Here is a 16,134-nt window from a genome sequence, read left to right on the forward strand (position 1 = left end):
ATGCTCAATAGAATGCTAGATATTGCCTTCGGTATGATCATGACCACCATCATCACCATCACCATCATGACCATCATCATCATCATCATCACCATCACCATAATCACCATCATCATCATCATGAGCATCACCATCATCATTACCATCATCCCTACCATCATGACCATCATCATCACCACCATCACCATCATCATCACCATCAAAATAATAGAGTTGCAAATCTTCTCTTCTGCCAGAACTGCTAATGTGCTGAAATTTGCAAAATGAAAGAGCATAAACCAGCTGTTTTGCCCTCTAGTTAGAATAGCAGCCCCCCCTTTTTTTAAATTTAAGCTGAATCTGGGTTTCAGAATAAATTACAATGAATGGAAAAAATGTTCCAAATGGCATCACTAAGGGTCATGAGTGCTGATAGAGCAGTAATGTGAATGAAAAGAAGAAGAAGAAGAAGAAGAAGAAGAAGAAGAAGAAGAAGAAGAAGAAGAAGAAGAAGAAGAAGAAGAAAGAAAGAAAAAAGAAAGAAAGAAAGAAAGAAAGAAAGAAAGAAAGAAAGAAAGAAAGAAAGAAAGAAAGAAAGAAAGAAAGAAAGAAAAACAGCTTCCAGATTCCAAGGTCACGAAGTATTAGAAATTAGGAAATTTCCCAGGGGCAGGTTAAGTCCACTTCAGAGGGAAAATAAGCAGCAAAGTCTACAGTCAGCAGAGCTCTGTGGGTTTCTGTAGGCTGTGTCCTAACAGGTACACCCTCTGACTTGCTGGGATTTTCCAGCTTAATTCCATTTACATTGGGAGCCTGGTGTGCTTCTATTTTAAAACACTTCTTACAACAAATCAACAGTACTTAGAATGTTAAGTAAAGAAAAAGCAGCCACTGTGTAGCTGTTTAAGGAGAAAAGGGAGAATTTCAGTGCAGGTTTCAGTAGTTGGAAATGCTTTTGGTTTCAGCAGAGAACAGTAGTCTGTGGAGCCATAATTTTGGACAACAGGGAGATAATTGATCTAAAAATACTTTTTAATTCTCCTGTACTCAGCGGACTTCAACTGCTCCATTTGGGATGGTTTAAAAGTCTGACTTTACAACCTTCCATTTTTGCTCTCACTCTAGCTGATGCAAATAAGAGTAGAGGGGAAAGAGAAAGTCTATGAAGACAAAAATGGGAGCTGGTAGACTAATCACAGATCTCAAAAATGTAGGGACTGATAGCGTAGTTGCAGTCATTAGGATCTGGCCCTGAGTTAACCACCCTATGGTCACAATCCAGAAAGCAAGGTCTAGTGTTCCTGAACAGAAGAGGAAAGTGTTAGGGGTTGAATTGTATCTCTCCCTATCCCAAAAGATGTCTAATACCCAGTAACTCAGAGTGTGACTTTATTTGGAAATAGAGACCTTTCAGGTGTAATCAAGTTCGAATAAGTTCGTTAGAGTGAGCCCTAACCTGGTATGACTAGTGTCCTTACAAAAGGGGGAAATTTGAACACAGACACACAGGGAAAACATCATGTGAACACGAAGGCAGAGATGGGGGTGATCCTTTTGTACGCCAAGGAACACCAAAGGTGGCCAGAACCACCAGAAGCCAGGAGACAGACATGGAGTAGATTCCCCTCACAGCCTCAGGAACCAACACCTTGATCTTGGCCTCCTAGTCTCCAGAACTATGAGACAATACATTTTTATTGTTTAAGTTCCCAGTCAGTGATATTTTGTTCCAGCAGCACTAGGGAACTAATACAAAGGGTAACATGATCACAAACCCAGGGCACACCATCAGGCAGGACGAAAGCAGAAGAGCAGAACAGGTAACCTCTCTCAGGACAAAGCTGCTCTCAGAAACGGGCCTTGACTGGGGACTATATATGCAAATACAGGAGGCAGCAGAGACAACTCAGTGAGGCTGGAAAACGCAGCAGCACCAACACAGGACAGGGGCGTGGTGCATGGGGCCAGAAGCGAAAACCTCAGAAGCACCCATTTCTCTTAATTATTTGGGAAGCGAGTTGCTGCTAGGGTCTACCCAACAGGAAAGGACAGCTTCCTGGGGGGATCACAGCCATAACAGGAAAGTAAGCATTTGGTTTCCTTATGTTGCTTCTTTGTCTTCTTTTCCCCTGGCCTTCGAATGATCAAAAATCATTCTCGAGCTAGTTCGCCTATGTTTGGGACCCTGGGGGATGTGTATGTTTAGAATGCCTAAATACGTCTGGGATGCTAAGGCATAAAACACCCAGGAATTTTAAGGACAGGTCAGGGGGCACATAGAAGTTCTATGTCAGAGGAGCCAGACGGAGATGATCAGCATGGCCCCTTTGCAAGGATGAGCAAATTCGTGAAGGTTTCCATGTTAAAAAAACCCCCAAAACAAACAAACAAAAAAACAAAGGCTGATGATGGGGAGGCTGAACTCCGGGGGGGTGCTTAGTAATTGGGGTGACCGTGGATGTTCTGGCTCGTCCGTGACTCTGACGAAAATGTTTCTGACGTTTCCTCTTTATGTCAGTGCCTTCTGGAAGTGTTTAGTGGCTGGCTGTCCTTTAAGAGCTTTAGAAAGTTTCTTTCATTCTCATTTTTCCCAGAGGTTTTTTTTTTTTTTCCCTTTATCATGAATCTGGTTGAATTTTATAAAAGATCTATTTTTTTTTAAATCTACCTGAGATGTTTTTCTACTTCAATCTTTAATGGACTTAGTTACATAATAGATTTTATGATAGTGAATCTTTCATGCAGTCCCAGAAAAGGCCCAGTAGGTCATTATTGCTTTCAGTGTGATGTGTGACGGGTTGTATTTTCCAAGAATGGCTTCAGCAAGATCTCCTGTGGCACCTGCTCTTCCCACAATATGATGTCTTACCTCTTCCACCGATGACTGGCTTCACGTTCCCTCCTTGGGAATCTAGGTGTGCCATGGTTATGGCGGAAGTGATATAGTGGGACTTCTGAGGCTAGGACATAAAAGGTAGTACAGCTTCTGCCCGCTTCTCCTGCCCTCTGTGCTCCTGGAACACACCACCATGAAGTGAGGAGACATGGAGGTGAGTGGTGGTCTCTAGCCTACAGTCCAGCTGAGCTCCCCGCTCCCAGCCACTACCAACGTGGTGGCCACGTGAGTGAGCTTCTTGAAAGCAGATTCCTCCATCCCAGGTAAATCAACTCTGCTGATGTAAGCTGTGAATGCCATACAGAGCCCACACTGCGGGTTTGAGAGCCAAATAGAGTATGGTAGTATTTAAAATAAACTAAAATAACAACCATGACATCAGCAACATACAATACTTCCAACCTGAGAGTCTTTTTTAAAGTAAGTAGTTAAATCTGCTTATATTTATTGTGATCACCAACGTGTTCGTCCTTAATTCTTTCATCTTATTTTGTGCTTATTTTCCATGTTTGTTCTTTACTTCATACATTCTATTTCTTGCCTTCTATTGAATTTATTGTTTTCCTTTTGCCCTTCCACCCGAGTCAAACATTATATATTCTATTAAAGACATAACCTTAAATTTTTTAAAATAAAGACTGAACAAACCCTCCATTCCATCAATATCTATCTCCTTCTTATGAATTGGAGGACTGTTAACTTCTTATCCTGATGTCTCCCCAGTCATCTTTTTCTTCTTTGGCAAATATTTCTGCCTTGTTTTACAACTCCCCTGAAGTTAGCTGTTGGTAAACAGGGAGGGAGGTATTTTACCTAACATTTTTGTGTATTCAGAGCAGAACAGAGGCTTTCCATATCAGTTTAGTATACCACATCGATTGGAGTCCCTGATTTCAGTAAGTCTGACAAATCAATTACCTTCACTGGGTTCCCATTTTTGGTCACATCTGGGAGAGATCATCTAGAAAAAGAGCTCCCTCATCTTGCCTAAGACTCTAGGAACTGAATAGTGAGGATGATGTGTATTATGATATTCAGTAAAGGAAGAAATCACTGTCGCCTGAGGAGTCCAGAGAGGCTATTGTAGGAGCAAACATAGGTTAGCCCTAGAAGAATGGGCAGGAAAGTTCCTTAGGAACAAGAGTGATGTGACAAAGATGGAATTCTAGTGAGATCAAGGAAGAGCTGTTTACTACAGTCTCCGTGCAGTAGGGCGCTTATTCTTTAGAGACAGGAAGCCCCATTAGGGCGCTGTTTTATTTGAGCTGGCAGGAGAAGGCCTGACTTCTGTAGGTGGCAGTACTTAGGGAAGTAAGAGCTAAGTGGGAGGTGGTTAGAAGGAGGAGTTAGAGGAGGTGGGTGCTAGGTACACACCAGACGAAGGAAGGGGGGGGGCACTGCTGACCTCTCCGGCTCCAACTGGGGGGCAGGGAAAGTACCTTTGTTGGGCTGTTCATGCAAACTTTAGGATTTCCATCTCTGCGGGTGTTTGTGAAGGTGCTGCATTGTACGGTGCGTGTTGGTGACTGAGGTCTCTGGTGGGACTGGCAGCAGTTAGTGCTAGAAGGCCTCAATCCTGACAGGAGGCTTTAGTCACCATGAGCTGTCCCGGCTGCTAATGTACTCATTTCGGGAAGGCAGATAGATCACTAACGGGAAAGTCACAGGTCTGAAGCCCCGCTTGAGCTTCCTTTCGGGTCAGGACCAAGGCTGGGTGGCTCCAAGAGGGCCTGGGCCCGACTGAGGGAGGCCAGCCTCCAGGGGAGCAGGCAGAGGCCTGGCTGGACCCTGAGCATCAAGAAATGCAGGAATGGTGGGTCTTTAAGATCTCAAAGATGGCTTATGTCAGAGGGCAGGATTTCAGGTTTCTCTTCCCCATTCTTCATTATATTTTTTCCTGTATTTTAATTATTTACAATGAGTACCTGTAATTTGTATATTCAGGAAAAAAGAGGTGATTTTCCTCGTGGGCATACGCTACTCTTTCCAAGCACTGCCTGCTGTACTTCAGTTGTTACCAGTCTAAGCTCAAGTAGCCGTCCGCACTCATTATTGTAATTTTATGGACAAGAACGAAGGCTCAGTGGCTAGGGGACTTGCCCAGGGCCAGTGGAGGCAGAACGACGTCTCGCAGATCCCCACCGCTGGCTCTTGGTGGCCCTCAAAGCATGCAGGGCAGTCCTGTGGACTAACACCCGAAAGATCCCACTCACCTGGGCGGCTCAGGGCTGGGGCGGGGCCGAGATGACGTCCGCCTCGCCCCGGGTTCAAGCCCCGCCCCCCACGCCTGTCCAGGGTCCGGACCACGCCCCCACGGGCCCACCCCGCCCAGCGCCTAGGCCCCGCCCCAGGCCTGCCCGCCCCAGGCCCCGCCTCCTGCCGCCAGAGGAAACGGAAGTGGCGGCGGGCCCGGGCGGAAGCAGGAAGCGGCGGAGCAGGACCACGCTCGGGTAGGTGTTTGCTGCAGGGCCATGGCTGAGAAGTTCGACCACCTGGAGGAGCACCTGGAGAAGTTTGTGGAGAACATCCGGCAGCTAGGCATCATTGTCAGTGACTTCCAGCCCAGCAGCCAGGCCGGGCTCAACCAGAAGCTGTGAGTGGCGGCTTGAGTCCGTCGGCGTCTGCCGGGAGCCCGGGCCGGGCGCTGGGCGGGGGAGCCGGGCCGGGGAGCCCGGGAGCCTAGGGAGTGGTGTGGTGGGCTGCCAGGCCAGGGTGCCGGGGGTGGGGCCGGGGAGCCGGGGCCGGGCAGCCGGAGGGGTGGATGGGGGTGGGGTGGGGTGGGGAGCCGGGGCCGGAGCCGGGGGGAGGGGTGGGGTGGGTTGGGGAGCCAGGGCAGTGGAGCTGGGGTGGGGGGCGGGCCTGGGGCTTGGCCGAGAGCCGCGCCTCTCCGCCGCCCTCCTCTGGGCCTGGGCCCGCCCCAGGCTGCGCACAGATGGCGGGCCGGGCCTCTTCCCTCCCGCTTTGCTTTGCTGGGACTTTTGCTTGAGGGCCCATTTGGCGACGTTGTCATGGTCAGATGGTTCATCTTCTGGGCCTGATAAAGCCCTCCCTCGCGCGCGCGTGACTCCCAGAGTTTTCTCTTGGGTCCTTTTGGGGAGTTCAGTCCATGTCCCCAGAGGAGGCCGACTTCACGGGGCGTGCGCTAAACTGGGGCCCCGAAGGAGAAGGTTGTGGAACTACCTGCTGAGGAGTCCTGGATGTGGAGGAACCGGAAGGGGGATGGTGGTGAGAAAGGGTGCAGAACGTTTAGTAATTTTTTTGGCAACAGCCTGATGCTGGCCTTGGTGCTGGGGCTAGTGCTGGGATGGACAAGCGGCAAACACGCACAGAATGAATGCGCTGAAGAAGGTCTCCCAGCTTTACAGCAGGTTCGGACATCAAACATGATTGCCACCCTGTGTTACAAACCTAGATCTCCTTAGGCTCCAGAGTGGAGCTGCAATTAAACCAGGCAGGGAAGGCTTTCCTCCTCTGAGGTTTGGAGGATGGGTCAGGTGGGGGTCCACTGCCCCAGGTGTTCCTTGATAACCGCACACAAAACCAGCTGCATATAAGGGTAATTGTTTTTGAGAGAAGATCGATAATTTTCATCAGATTCTCAGAAAGGTTGGTTTCTATCCCCCAATATTGACACTTCTACTTCAGAAAGAAGATCTGCTATCTGAGCGTATTCTCTAACCCCAAAACTTTCCTAGGAATTCTGTAGCTAACCAAAGAGCTACTCGCCTTGCTTGTGTAAGGAACTTGTGTGGAGCTCTCAATGGCCAGCCGGGTGGTGGTCCTGCTATCATCTGCATTAACCACGTGCCCCATTTTTGCTTTTTCCCGTAGGAATTTTATCGTTACTGGCTTACAGGATATTGATAAGTGCAGGCAGCAGCTTCATGACATTACCGTGCCTTTAGAAGTTTTTGAGTAAGTATCATTCTTGATACTCATTTGAGTGTAATTCTTGTTTTATTGTGCTATAATGACGGAAGTTCTTCAACACTGGCATTTAAGTGCCTGCTCTGTGGCAGGCACAGCCTAGGTGCTGGTGATAAGCCAGTGAAGAAAATAGACAAAAACACCAGCTCTCAGGGAGCTTATGTTTTAATAGGATTAAAAATTAAAAAAAAAAAAACCCTCAATATCGTATTGTTGAAAAAGAGTTACATGTGAATAAAGGGTTATTAAATATATGAAAAACATCATAGGCTCTCAAAGCCCTGCTTAGACAAAATGGCAGCCATATCACTTTTTTCTTGAGAGGTAGGAAGTCTTATATGGGCTCTATTATAAATTTAAAAAACCTAGGCAGAAACAACCTGAGAAGTAATTTGGTGTGGTGTCTTCCAAATTGCCCTGGGAGTGCTAATTCTAGGAGATGGTAAATATCTGCTCTTTTGGGCAGATCAAAAGGGGGTGGTTCTTAGGCCAAGTAAATTTGGGAAGGCTGGTCACTGCTTTTTGCTGGAGAGTGGTGTGTGCCTTTCACCATTGTGGCCCAGAGAACGCCTTCAGGAAATAAACTTTTCAGGTTGGTTTCATTCAGGTTTTATCACACTGATTTCAAGGGTGAAGAACTGGTAAGTAACTGCAATAGGCTGTTTAGCTACTAAGTGTCAGAGTTAAGACTGAAATTCTGGACTTGTCCCTCCTTGGCCAGCCCGGATTTCTGTGCCAAACAGTCGTTCCCCACCCCACCCCCCCGACCACAAATGTAAGTCACCAGATTTCCTGGAACAGTAAAGGGAAAGGTGACCTTCTTATGTAGCAGAGGGTCAGAGGTACGAGGCCTAGTTACAGCTCAGCTCAGTAGCTGCCCCCCCCCAGGACACAGGGCTGTACTCTTCCTGGTCTCGGCTCGGTCCTTACCTGCTGGCTATGGTGTCGCGTGCGCCCACCGAGCTCTCCGGGTGCAGGTGGGAGTGAAGGTCTTGTGCATGTGGTGTAGCTCCTGACTCGGTGGCCGCCTGCCTGAGAAGTGTGTGCAGCTGGAGGCCGCTTGGTCTTCCTCGCAGTATCCTCAGTAGTGCTGCTCTGGCCTTGAACTTGTGGGATGGATGTACTGACAGATGCCCAGTGACTCAAGGGCAAATGAGGGCAAGGGGGTTGGGGAAAGACTGCTTAGGGGCCACAGGCAGTGAAGCCTGGGCCACCAAAGCCACAGCCACAGGCACAGCCACAGCCGGTGGGCAGAAGGGGTGGTTGAGATTCATCTGGGGATTGGGGCTGAGCTGGCTTCTGAGCTCTGATAAGCTGCAGATGCAAACTGTCCATCGATGTGCATGGTGCAGGAGACATTTCCGGGTCCCCAGTGGCCTTTTCAGCGCACACTTTCGGACACATTGTAGCAAAGATAAAACTACACCTTTTGTAGTTTGAACCTTCTGTTCAGAACTTGGGGCTTATGTGTTGTCAGAGTGGCCCTCAGCCTTTGGGCCTTAGAAAAAGAGCCTTGTCCGAACACTGTTGCTGTTGAGATGGTTATTTGTTTAGGACACTCGAGCCTGTCAGGTGTTTCCTTCAGAAATGGATGTATTTTATTTAGAATGAACCATAATTTTGCTTCTTTCATTCCATCATTTCAAAAACTTTGCAGTAAAATGGAATTTCTAGAACATGTGACTTACTGATTTTTTTGTTACCTGTCCTAATTAAAGGCGTTTTTATGCCATTAATGGTATTAAGTGTTTTTGATCTGAAGTGACTATTTTTTTTTTCCTACTGGAGTGTAAATTGGACTTTGGTGGTGGTGATTTCTTTTTCTTTGTAATGAATAATTCAATTCAGCTGAAGGATATGAAGGTCTGTAAGGTACAGAAGCAAGCAGGTGGCCCACTGGTGGTAAATGTGGATATTCATCTAGGTAGTATCCTTGATGTAGTCTATGGGTTAATGAAGGCGTTTTGGGGACAAGTGTCAAAAATTTCAAAAACAGTTTTGTAGTTTAGAAATAAGTGGATAGAATCTCTGTTAAATACATGTTACTTGGGTGTATTTAGGAAAGTAGTATATCAGGACCCCCACCCCCAAAAAGTGGTGGACCAGTTTGTAAATGATCTTGGGGCTGGCAGGGCTGGGGCTGTCCTGCCTGTAGCTCCCCACCCCCTCCCGCAGCCCTGAGGCTCCTCTCTGAAGGGTACCCCCAGGGACCGATGGGGTGCACCTGGAGCCAAGGCTGTGTCTTGGCCGGCTCCCCGCTGTTGCTCAGCCTGAAACCCCGGCCCTGAAACCCTGTCAAGAACTGCCTGACCTTACAGGTTATTGTGAAGATCAGGGGTAGTGGCTCTGAAACCGTTGGAAAATCACAAATGCTAAAACTGTAAAGTCGTAGGGCCACGAACTTGCTTGGTTATAAGTGATCGTTCCTTGATTTCGTGAGTTATTCACATGATTAGAAGTCATATGAAATCAAATCATCTGTACTTGCATAAATGGAAGAATCCTAATTCACGTGGTTCCTGGACACAGTTTCGTCTAAAAAGGGCCACGTGCAGTTATACAGAGCTGACTTTTTTCCCCGTCAGAAAACGTTGAGAATAAGTATTGGCCATGAGAATGTTAATTGAGATGTTTCATGTTTCCAGATACATAGATCAAGGACGAAACCCCCAGCTCTACACCAAAGAGTGCCTGGAGAGGGCTCTGGCCAAGAATGAACAAGTCAAAGGCAAGATTGACACAATGAAGGTAAGTCTCTTAGAAGCAGACAATAGGGTCAGAACATAAACACTCACAGAGCAAATTTGGCTAATAGACCTTGTTGTTTTTCTCCATACTTGGTAAAATGTAAACTGTCTCACATGGTTACACAGCTGAGATTTCTGGGTGTAACGGGCAGTGAATGAGGTCAGCTCTCCGGGAGCCTTGTGGGGGCAAACACAGGGCAGCAGAGTGTAGCCATCCTCGGAGGGAAGTCCGGGCTGATTCCCATGATTGTTGTTGGCGCTGGCTCACTGTTCGCATTTGGATCATTCCCTCCTGTTTGTCCGGTGCTTGGCTCCCGCGCCTGAGTACAGACCCCTTCGGACCCTGTCCCCCGTCCTGCAGTTCTCCAGAGAACTTCTGTGTGTTTCTTTGCTTTGATGAGGACTAGAAAACTCCATGCATTGTGAACATGAAATATGTAGGGTTTTTCGTTTTGGTTTTGTTTTTGTCTTAAATTGACTGCACTGTGGTTCAGTTGGGGTGTGTGTGTGGTTTTTTCCTCTGGCCGGTGCCATCCCTGTAGCGACCCCGCGTGTGTTGGCCTCGCACTGAGCGCCCTCCTGCCTCCCGGGCCTCGTGTCTGCTGCCGGGAATCCCCCGGACCCCTCTCCTTCCATTTCTTTGTGTGAAACTCTGGCGTGTTCTCTGCACACCAACTGTCCTTCGGGCTCAGCGTGTGTCGCCTCTCAGAGAGGCCTTGCAGACCAGCCTTTCCTAAATCCTGATGAAGATGCCCTCTCCTCTTCCCTCTGTTTCGGCTTGTCCACAGCTGCATAGGCTCCAGGACCCCTCGGCACGAGTGTGGTGTTCCCTCAGATGCACCGTGCCCGGAGAACTCCTCGCCGGTGGCCGAGGTGTGCAGGGATGGCTGCGCACTGACCTCCGGGCTTGGGGCGCTCTGGCCCAGTGTGGAGAATGAGCAGAGAGGCTCTGTCAGGGTGACAGTGCCGTGTCTGTCACAGGCTGCCCTGGGGTCGCAGGGCTTCCGTCCCCCCGGGTGATCCATACCGATGCTCAGTAGCAGGCCCTCCCGTGGTGATTCGGTGGTTGTCAGTGGGGCACCTGCAGCTTCCTTTCTGTTTGGTCACTTTGGGACCTAGATGCTGTTGAGCTCAGCGTCACCCTCGGGACGGGATGCCGCCTTGATCGCTAGCCGGCTGACTGTGCTGTCATGCGAGTGAGCAGACATCCCCCTGTCGCGGGCCGTGGGCCCTCTGCTTGGGCTCCCTGTGCCTGGGCTCCCCGTGCTGCCTGCTGTGGTGTGGGGGCGCCTGCTGGTGGTGACGCACGGGACAGTCGCCTTCAGTGGGCTTCTGTTGCGCTCGCTGGCAGTCTGCGTCACCTGGGATCTGTGCAGGTCTTGTGGCACAGTTCTGTGGCCTTGGTTGGTCTGTGGACCATGTATTCAAACTTCTGAAAGTCGCAGCTTACACGGTGGTTGTATGCGGAGGTGTGGTGTCCCTGGAGGATGTTTTCTTACGTGCTGTGTTTTTGTTCGTATCTGTAGTGCTGCGTTTCAGTGTGACTTAGACGAAGAGCTTTTGAGACAATACTTAGCTGCTCTTAAGATCGGATTCAAACACATGTTATGCTGTTAAATAGGATCAAGAAGCCGCAGCATGTGGAGTAGACAGGTTTCCAGGTGCTCTGAAAGCTTTGATCAGCTGTTTGCACACAGTGAGTTTGATATCGTTTGAGCTAATAATTGCTTAATTAAATATTACTTGATTCCTGTTATGTGTATTGTCTACAAAAGTCATTTTCAGCTGTGTGCGTGGCTGGCGCCTTACGAGAGGGGCTTTCTCTATTTGGGGGATTTATTTTATGTTGGACTGAGCGTTTCTCTTTCACATAGTTCATCACGTAGCTCTGATGCAGTTCCAAGCTCGGGGGCATCTGTTGGCAGCCAGGGTCCCGAGTGCCTCCGTGGAGATGAGCTGGCCGTGTGGGAACGGCTGCTTGCCCGGAGGGAAAGCACGCTCTGCCCTCTGCTGAGTTGGAGGCTTTGGGGGGTGGGGAGTGTCTTTCACTTGAGTGATGGGTCACAAACAAAGATGTTGTATGTTTTTCTTCTCAGAAATTTAAAAGTCTGTTGATTCAAGAACTTTCTAAAGTATTTCCTGAAGACATGGCTAAGTATCGAAGCATCCGAGGGGAGGACCACCCCCCTTCCTAACTTCATCGTCCTGCCGCCTGAAGACCCTCCTGGTCTAGTGTGAGTCGCCGTGACCTTCAGGCAGGCTGTGACTGACAGTGGCACCCATGTCCTCCAGCTGCCCTGTCCTTGTCCTCGGCCTTGAGGGCCAGCGGGGCCTGGAGGGCTTGCAGAGTTGTGCCCTGGCTGCCCCTCTGTCCCTGATGTGCGTCTGTTCGGTCCGAAAGTTCTCAAACGGCCCGGAGTGCACGTCTTTGAGTGCGATGCATTTGATTCTTCCTGGCAGAGTAGTCTTGAGAATATTAACTATGCTAGGTACATTAAGTTTTTAAAACTTCCTAATGGTTTTCTTTTTATGTACTGTTTCTTTTCCATTTTATTATGGTGTCAAAGAAAGCTAAAAAAAGAAAAAAGAAAAATTGGCTTAATCTAAGAAGTACTTTAAGTTGGTGTCTTATATTTTCAAGTATGATGCATAAAGAATGTGTTCAGTGTAACTGTTTACATGGATTTCAATTAGACATAAGCATACAATAAAGCCTTTAAGTATTTATATGATTTATTCCATGTAATTATTTTTATAACATTTTATAGTATAGTACAGTGTATCTTGTAAACAGTCAATTATTACTTCCCCAAAGTGTGAATAATATTCATAAAATTTGTCCTCCAGGCATTTAGGCAGAACTCTGGTCCCCCGCAGCCAGTCTTCTGGAGGGCGGGACAAACACTGAGGGAGGTGGATGCATGGACGCTAGGGACCTGCCCCCCAGGGCTGCGTGTTCACTGCAGAGGGCGCACACATCCTGTGGGTCAGCTGCACACTCTGTCTAGGCCTGTCCCGATGGCCCTGGGAGCCTGTGTTCCTGGTAAACTTGGGGCAACGCTGGCTGTGATCCGGCTGTGATATGGGCTGTGATCCGGGCTTTGTTCTGAGTCACAGGCCTACGGCGGACGGCAGGCAGCATTTCTCAAGAGTGACCTGCAGCCCACCTGCAACCGGGTGACCTGGACTTCTTTGTTAGAAAGTGGGCCCTGGAGCGCCTGGGTGGCTCAGTCAGTTAAGCATCAGACTCTGATTTTGGCTCAGGTGGTGATCTCAGCCCTGTGTCAGGCTCTCTCTCTCAAGAAAAGAAAGAAGGAAATTGGGTCCTATGGAATCGAGGCTCTAGGCTGGGGCCCAGGAACCTGCATTGTCAGTGTGCACCCTGGCCTTGTCTGGATCCGACAACCACTGCACTGAGGACTCTGCCCGCCCGCCGCCCCACCTGTGTGCAGTATAAGGGTGTAGCGTGGTGTGGGCTCCAGTGGGCTGTGTCCCGTGAGTGGGGTAGTCGGGGCTGGGGGTGTCAGAGCCCACCTTTCACCATCCTTCACTGACTGACTCACTTCTGGAATTGGGGGGCACTTGGGCATGCCATTGCTCCCCAGGGCAGTCTTTTTTTTTTTTTTTCTTTTTTAAAGATTTTATTTATTTGACAGAGAGAGACACAGCAGGAGAGGGAACACGAGCAGGGGGAGTGGGAGAGGGAGAAGCAGGCTTTCCGCGGAGCAGGGAGCCCGATGCGGGGCTCGATCCCAGGACCCTGGGATCATGACCTGAGCTGAAGGCAGACGCTTAAGGACTGAGCCCAGGCATCCCTCCCCAAGGCAGTCTTGCCCAGAGTCAGGGGCCAGACTCCTTAGGAAGCTGCTACTGCATTGTTAGCAGTTTGGTTCTCCGAAACTACACCAGGAAGGCAGCCGCACCCTGGGGACAGGTCTTTTAGATAAGGGGTGCTCCCAGGCCGGGAGGTCCCGGAGCCACCAGCCCCCTCCTGCATTGGTTTTCCGGCCTGCGGCCACCCTTGACTAACAGCTGCCACATGAGGGCCGGGGGGCATGGCTCATGAGCGCTTCCCAAACCCTGTCCCCATGAGTCCCTCAGTCACCCTCACCATGGTCCCTGAGCTGCGGATTTCAGAGCAGGGACTAGGGCACCGGGAGGCCGAGTGGCAGAGCTGCGACTCAGGCCACCTGCCGAGCGGGTGAGCCACAGCACTCCCCTGCCGCTGGGACATTAGTAGGCAGATGCCCCGGACTGTCCATGTCCATGTCAGAACATGGCACCATGACTCCTGGGTGCTGGTGGTCTTGTCCCGGCCTCCGTGAGAGCTGTGTTCCCATCCCCTCTGCAGTGCTGCCTGGTGTGGCCAGAGGCCTCGGAGTTCCCGCCCCTGGCTCTGAGGCTCACAGGACATAACTGGTGGTGGGGCGCTCTTCACATACCGGGCCTGGGAAGCATTGTGGCCTTGGGCCCTTTAATACTGATGTCTGAACCTTGGGCCGAATGTGTCTTCATCAGCTGGGGTGGGGGGGGGTGTTGTCTGGAGGAGGGGCAGGGGGAGTGTACCGCCCCACAGGTGGTGGGGCTGCTTCCCCAGGCCCCGCGGGGGCAGCTCACTGGGTTGTTCACCAGTCTTCTTTCTGGGATCATCTTTCCCTCTTGGGTGTGTGGCCGGGCTGCCTGGGAACCTTTAACTCTCGCCTGTGTGTGACACCACGAGCACTGCAGCGGATCCCGAGTGCGTCGGCATCGCAGCTCGGGATGCTGCAACGTCGCCTTGCTGTGTCCCTGGGTTCATGGCTGGGCGGGCGCTGTGGTCCTCGTGAGAGCCGGACGCACTCACATCTTCTGCCAGCTGCTGGGCCGTCCCTCCCCGAGAACCCCCATCTGTCACTCTCGTGAGGTCAGAGGAGCCTTGGGGGCTCCGCAGGCGGCTGTCCTGTAGTCTCGCCATGGAGGCGTGACCTGGATCTCCTGCGCACTGTCCCCTGGACTTCTCCACCGGAAGGTCCAAGACCCCACCTCAGACTCAGGAGGCACGCACCTGAACTCACTCTCCTGTGGCCTTAGGCTGCTCCCCAGGGCTTCTGATCAGTTCAGACCATAACCAGTGGGCTCCTCCAGATGCAGGATTGACCATTTTGTGATTGCCTTTTCTGTCATGCCTACCCATGGGCCACCTGCCCCCCGCCCCTCGAATTGCCAGGTCCTTCTTCGATTTTAAGCTCTTCTCCCCACTGCTTCCCAGAACAGATCAGCCAACCAACCCAAAAGCCCAGTCACCTGTGATGGTACGTGCCTGAATCTCTGTACCAGCACGAGGCTGGCCCTGGTTCATGTGTGGGACCGGGGCTTCAAACCCCCATTCTGGTCACCTATGCTGTCTCTGTGGTTAAGAAAACAAAACACAAAAAACCTTAAGCCCACTTTTATGCAGAGATAGAATGTCCTTCATCTTTTTGGGGGGCACAGGCGCACCTCGGATATGGTGGGTTGGGTTCCAGACCACTGCAGCAAAGAGAGCCAAGGAAGTTTCTTGGTTTCCCGGTGCGTATAAATTATGTTTGCACTATACTGTAGTTTGTTAAGTGTACAGTAGCATTCTGTCTAAAAAAAACAATGTACGGACCATGAAAAGATCCTTTATTGCTGAAAAATGTTGACCATCATCTGAGCTTCCAGCAAGTCATAATCACTGATCTCCAATCCCTGTAATAAACAGAATAATAAAAAAGTCGTTTCAAGTACTGTGAGGATGACCAAAATGTGACACAGGAACACAAAGTGAACAAATGCTTTTGGAAAAATGGGGCCGATAGACGTGCTGGACAGAGGGTTGTCCCCACCTTCCCTTTGTAAAAACGCAAAATCTGTGATGCATGATAAAGCAAAACGCGATGAAACGTGGTAAGCTTATGAAACAGACGTGTCCAAGACCTAATTTCTGTCTTAATGTCAGAATTTTCATCAGTCCCTCTGCAGAGGTCCAGGGAGAGCTGAGGATTCTCCAGGGATGGGAGCAGGCTGTGAGGAGGGTCCTTGGAGTGGGAAGGGCTGTCAGCGCACGTCCCCGCTCCACGGCACCTGCTGCCCCAGGGAGCTTTGTGGCTGCCTGTGCAAAGCGCCACAAACTGGCCGGCTTGAACCAATGGAAATTTGGCTGATGGTTCCGGAGACCAGAAATGAAGGTGTTGGCATGGCTGCACACTCTCTGGAGGCTCGGGAGGGTCCGTCTGCCTCCTCTAGGTTCTGCTGGCTTCAGGTGTTCTGTGGGGCCGCCTCCCTCTGATCTCGGCCTGTCTTCATATGGCTTTCTGTTCTCCACGTGTCTCACCACTGTGTCTCTCACCGTGATGTTTATTGCTGGACTTAGTCCCCCTTGACCATCCAGGATGATCTCATCTCAAGAGTCTCAATTGCATCTGCAAAGACTCTTTCAAAGGAAGGTGACAGTTACAGGGTCTGCATGGACACAGCTTTTGGGGAGGCACCATTCCCCCCCCCACTGTCCCCTTTTTGGCAGGTTCAGCTGTCCAGTGTCCAGGCTTTGCTGCTGGGGGACTGCCATGTCTGTACCCCCAGATC

The 16,134-nt window shown here is 50.2% G+C and overlaps 1 protein-coding gene across 2 annotated transcripts; it reads left to right on the plus strand.

The window, feature by feature from the left end:
- The first annotated feature begins 5,273 nt into the window (after window positions 1–5,273).
- Window positions 5,274–12,274, plus strand: MED10 (mediator complex subunit 10). Of its 2 annotated transcripts, XR_003522090.2 has the most exons (5): window positions 5,274–5,468; window positions 6,707–6,790; window positions 9,448–9,550; window positions 11,076–11,245; window positions 11,646–12,274. XR_003522090.2 is itself a non-coding variant. In XM_027605668.2 (4 exons), the coding sequence occupies exons 1-4, from the start codon at window positions 5,347–5,349 to the stop codon at window positions 11,742–11,744; spliced, it is 408 nt and encodes a 135-aa protein (XP_027461469.1). In that variant the 5' UTR covers window positions 5,274–5,346; the 3' UTR covers window positions 11,745–12,274. The 2 variants fall into 2 exon arrangements, 1 of the variants encoding a protein (XP_027461469.1); XM_027605668.2 differs by lacking the exon at window positions 11,076–11,245.
- Window positions 12,275–16,134: the final 3,860 nt, after the last annotated feature.

This window comes from Zalophus californianus, chromosome 5 (assembly GCF_009762305.2).
Source record: "Zalophus californianus isolate mZalCal1 chromosome 5, mZalCal1.pri.v2, whole genome shotgun sequence".
Lineage (NCBI taxonomy): Eukaryota > Metazoa > Chordata > Mammalia > Carnivora > Otariidae > Zalophus > Zalophus californianus.

Coding starts and splice junctions, on each gene's coding strand:
- MED10 (XM_027605668.2), top strand. CDS start 5,347: ATGGCTGAGAAGTTCGACCACCTGGAGGAGCACCTGGAGAAGTTTGTG. Junction 6,791..9,447: donor GTGCCTTTAGAAGTTTTTGA/GTAAGTATCATT, acceptor TCATGTTTCCAG/ATACATAGATCAAGGACGAA. Junction 9,551..11,645: donor GCAAGATTGACACAATGAAG/GTAAGTCTCTTA, acceptor TTTTCTTCTCAG/AAATTTAAAAGTCTGTTGAT.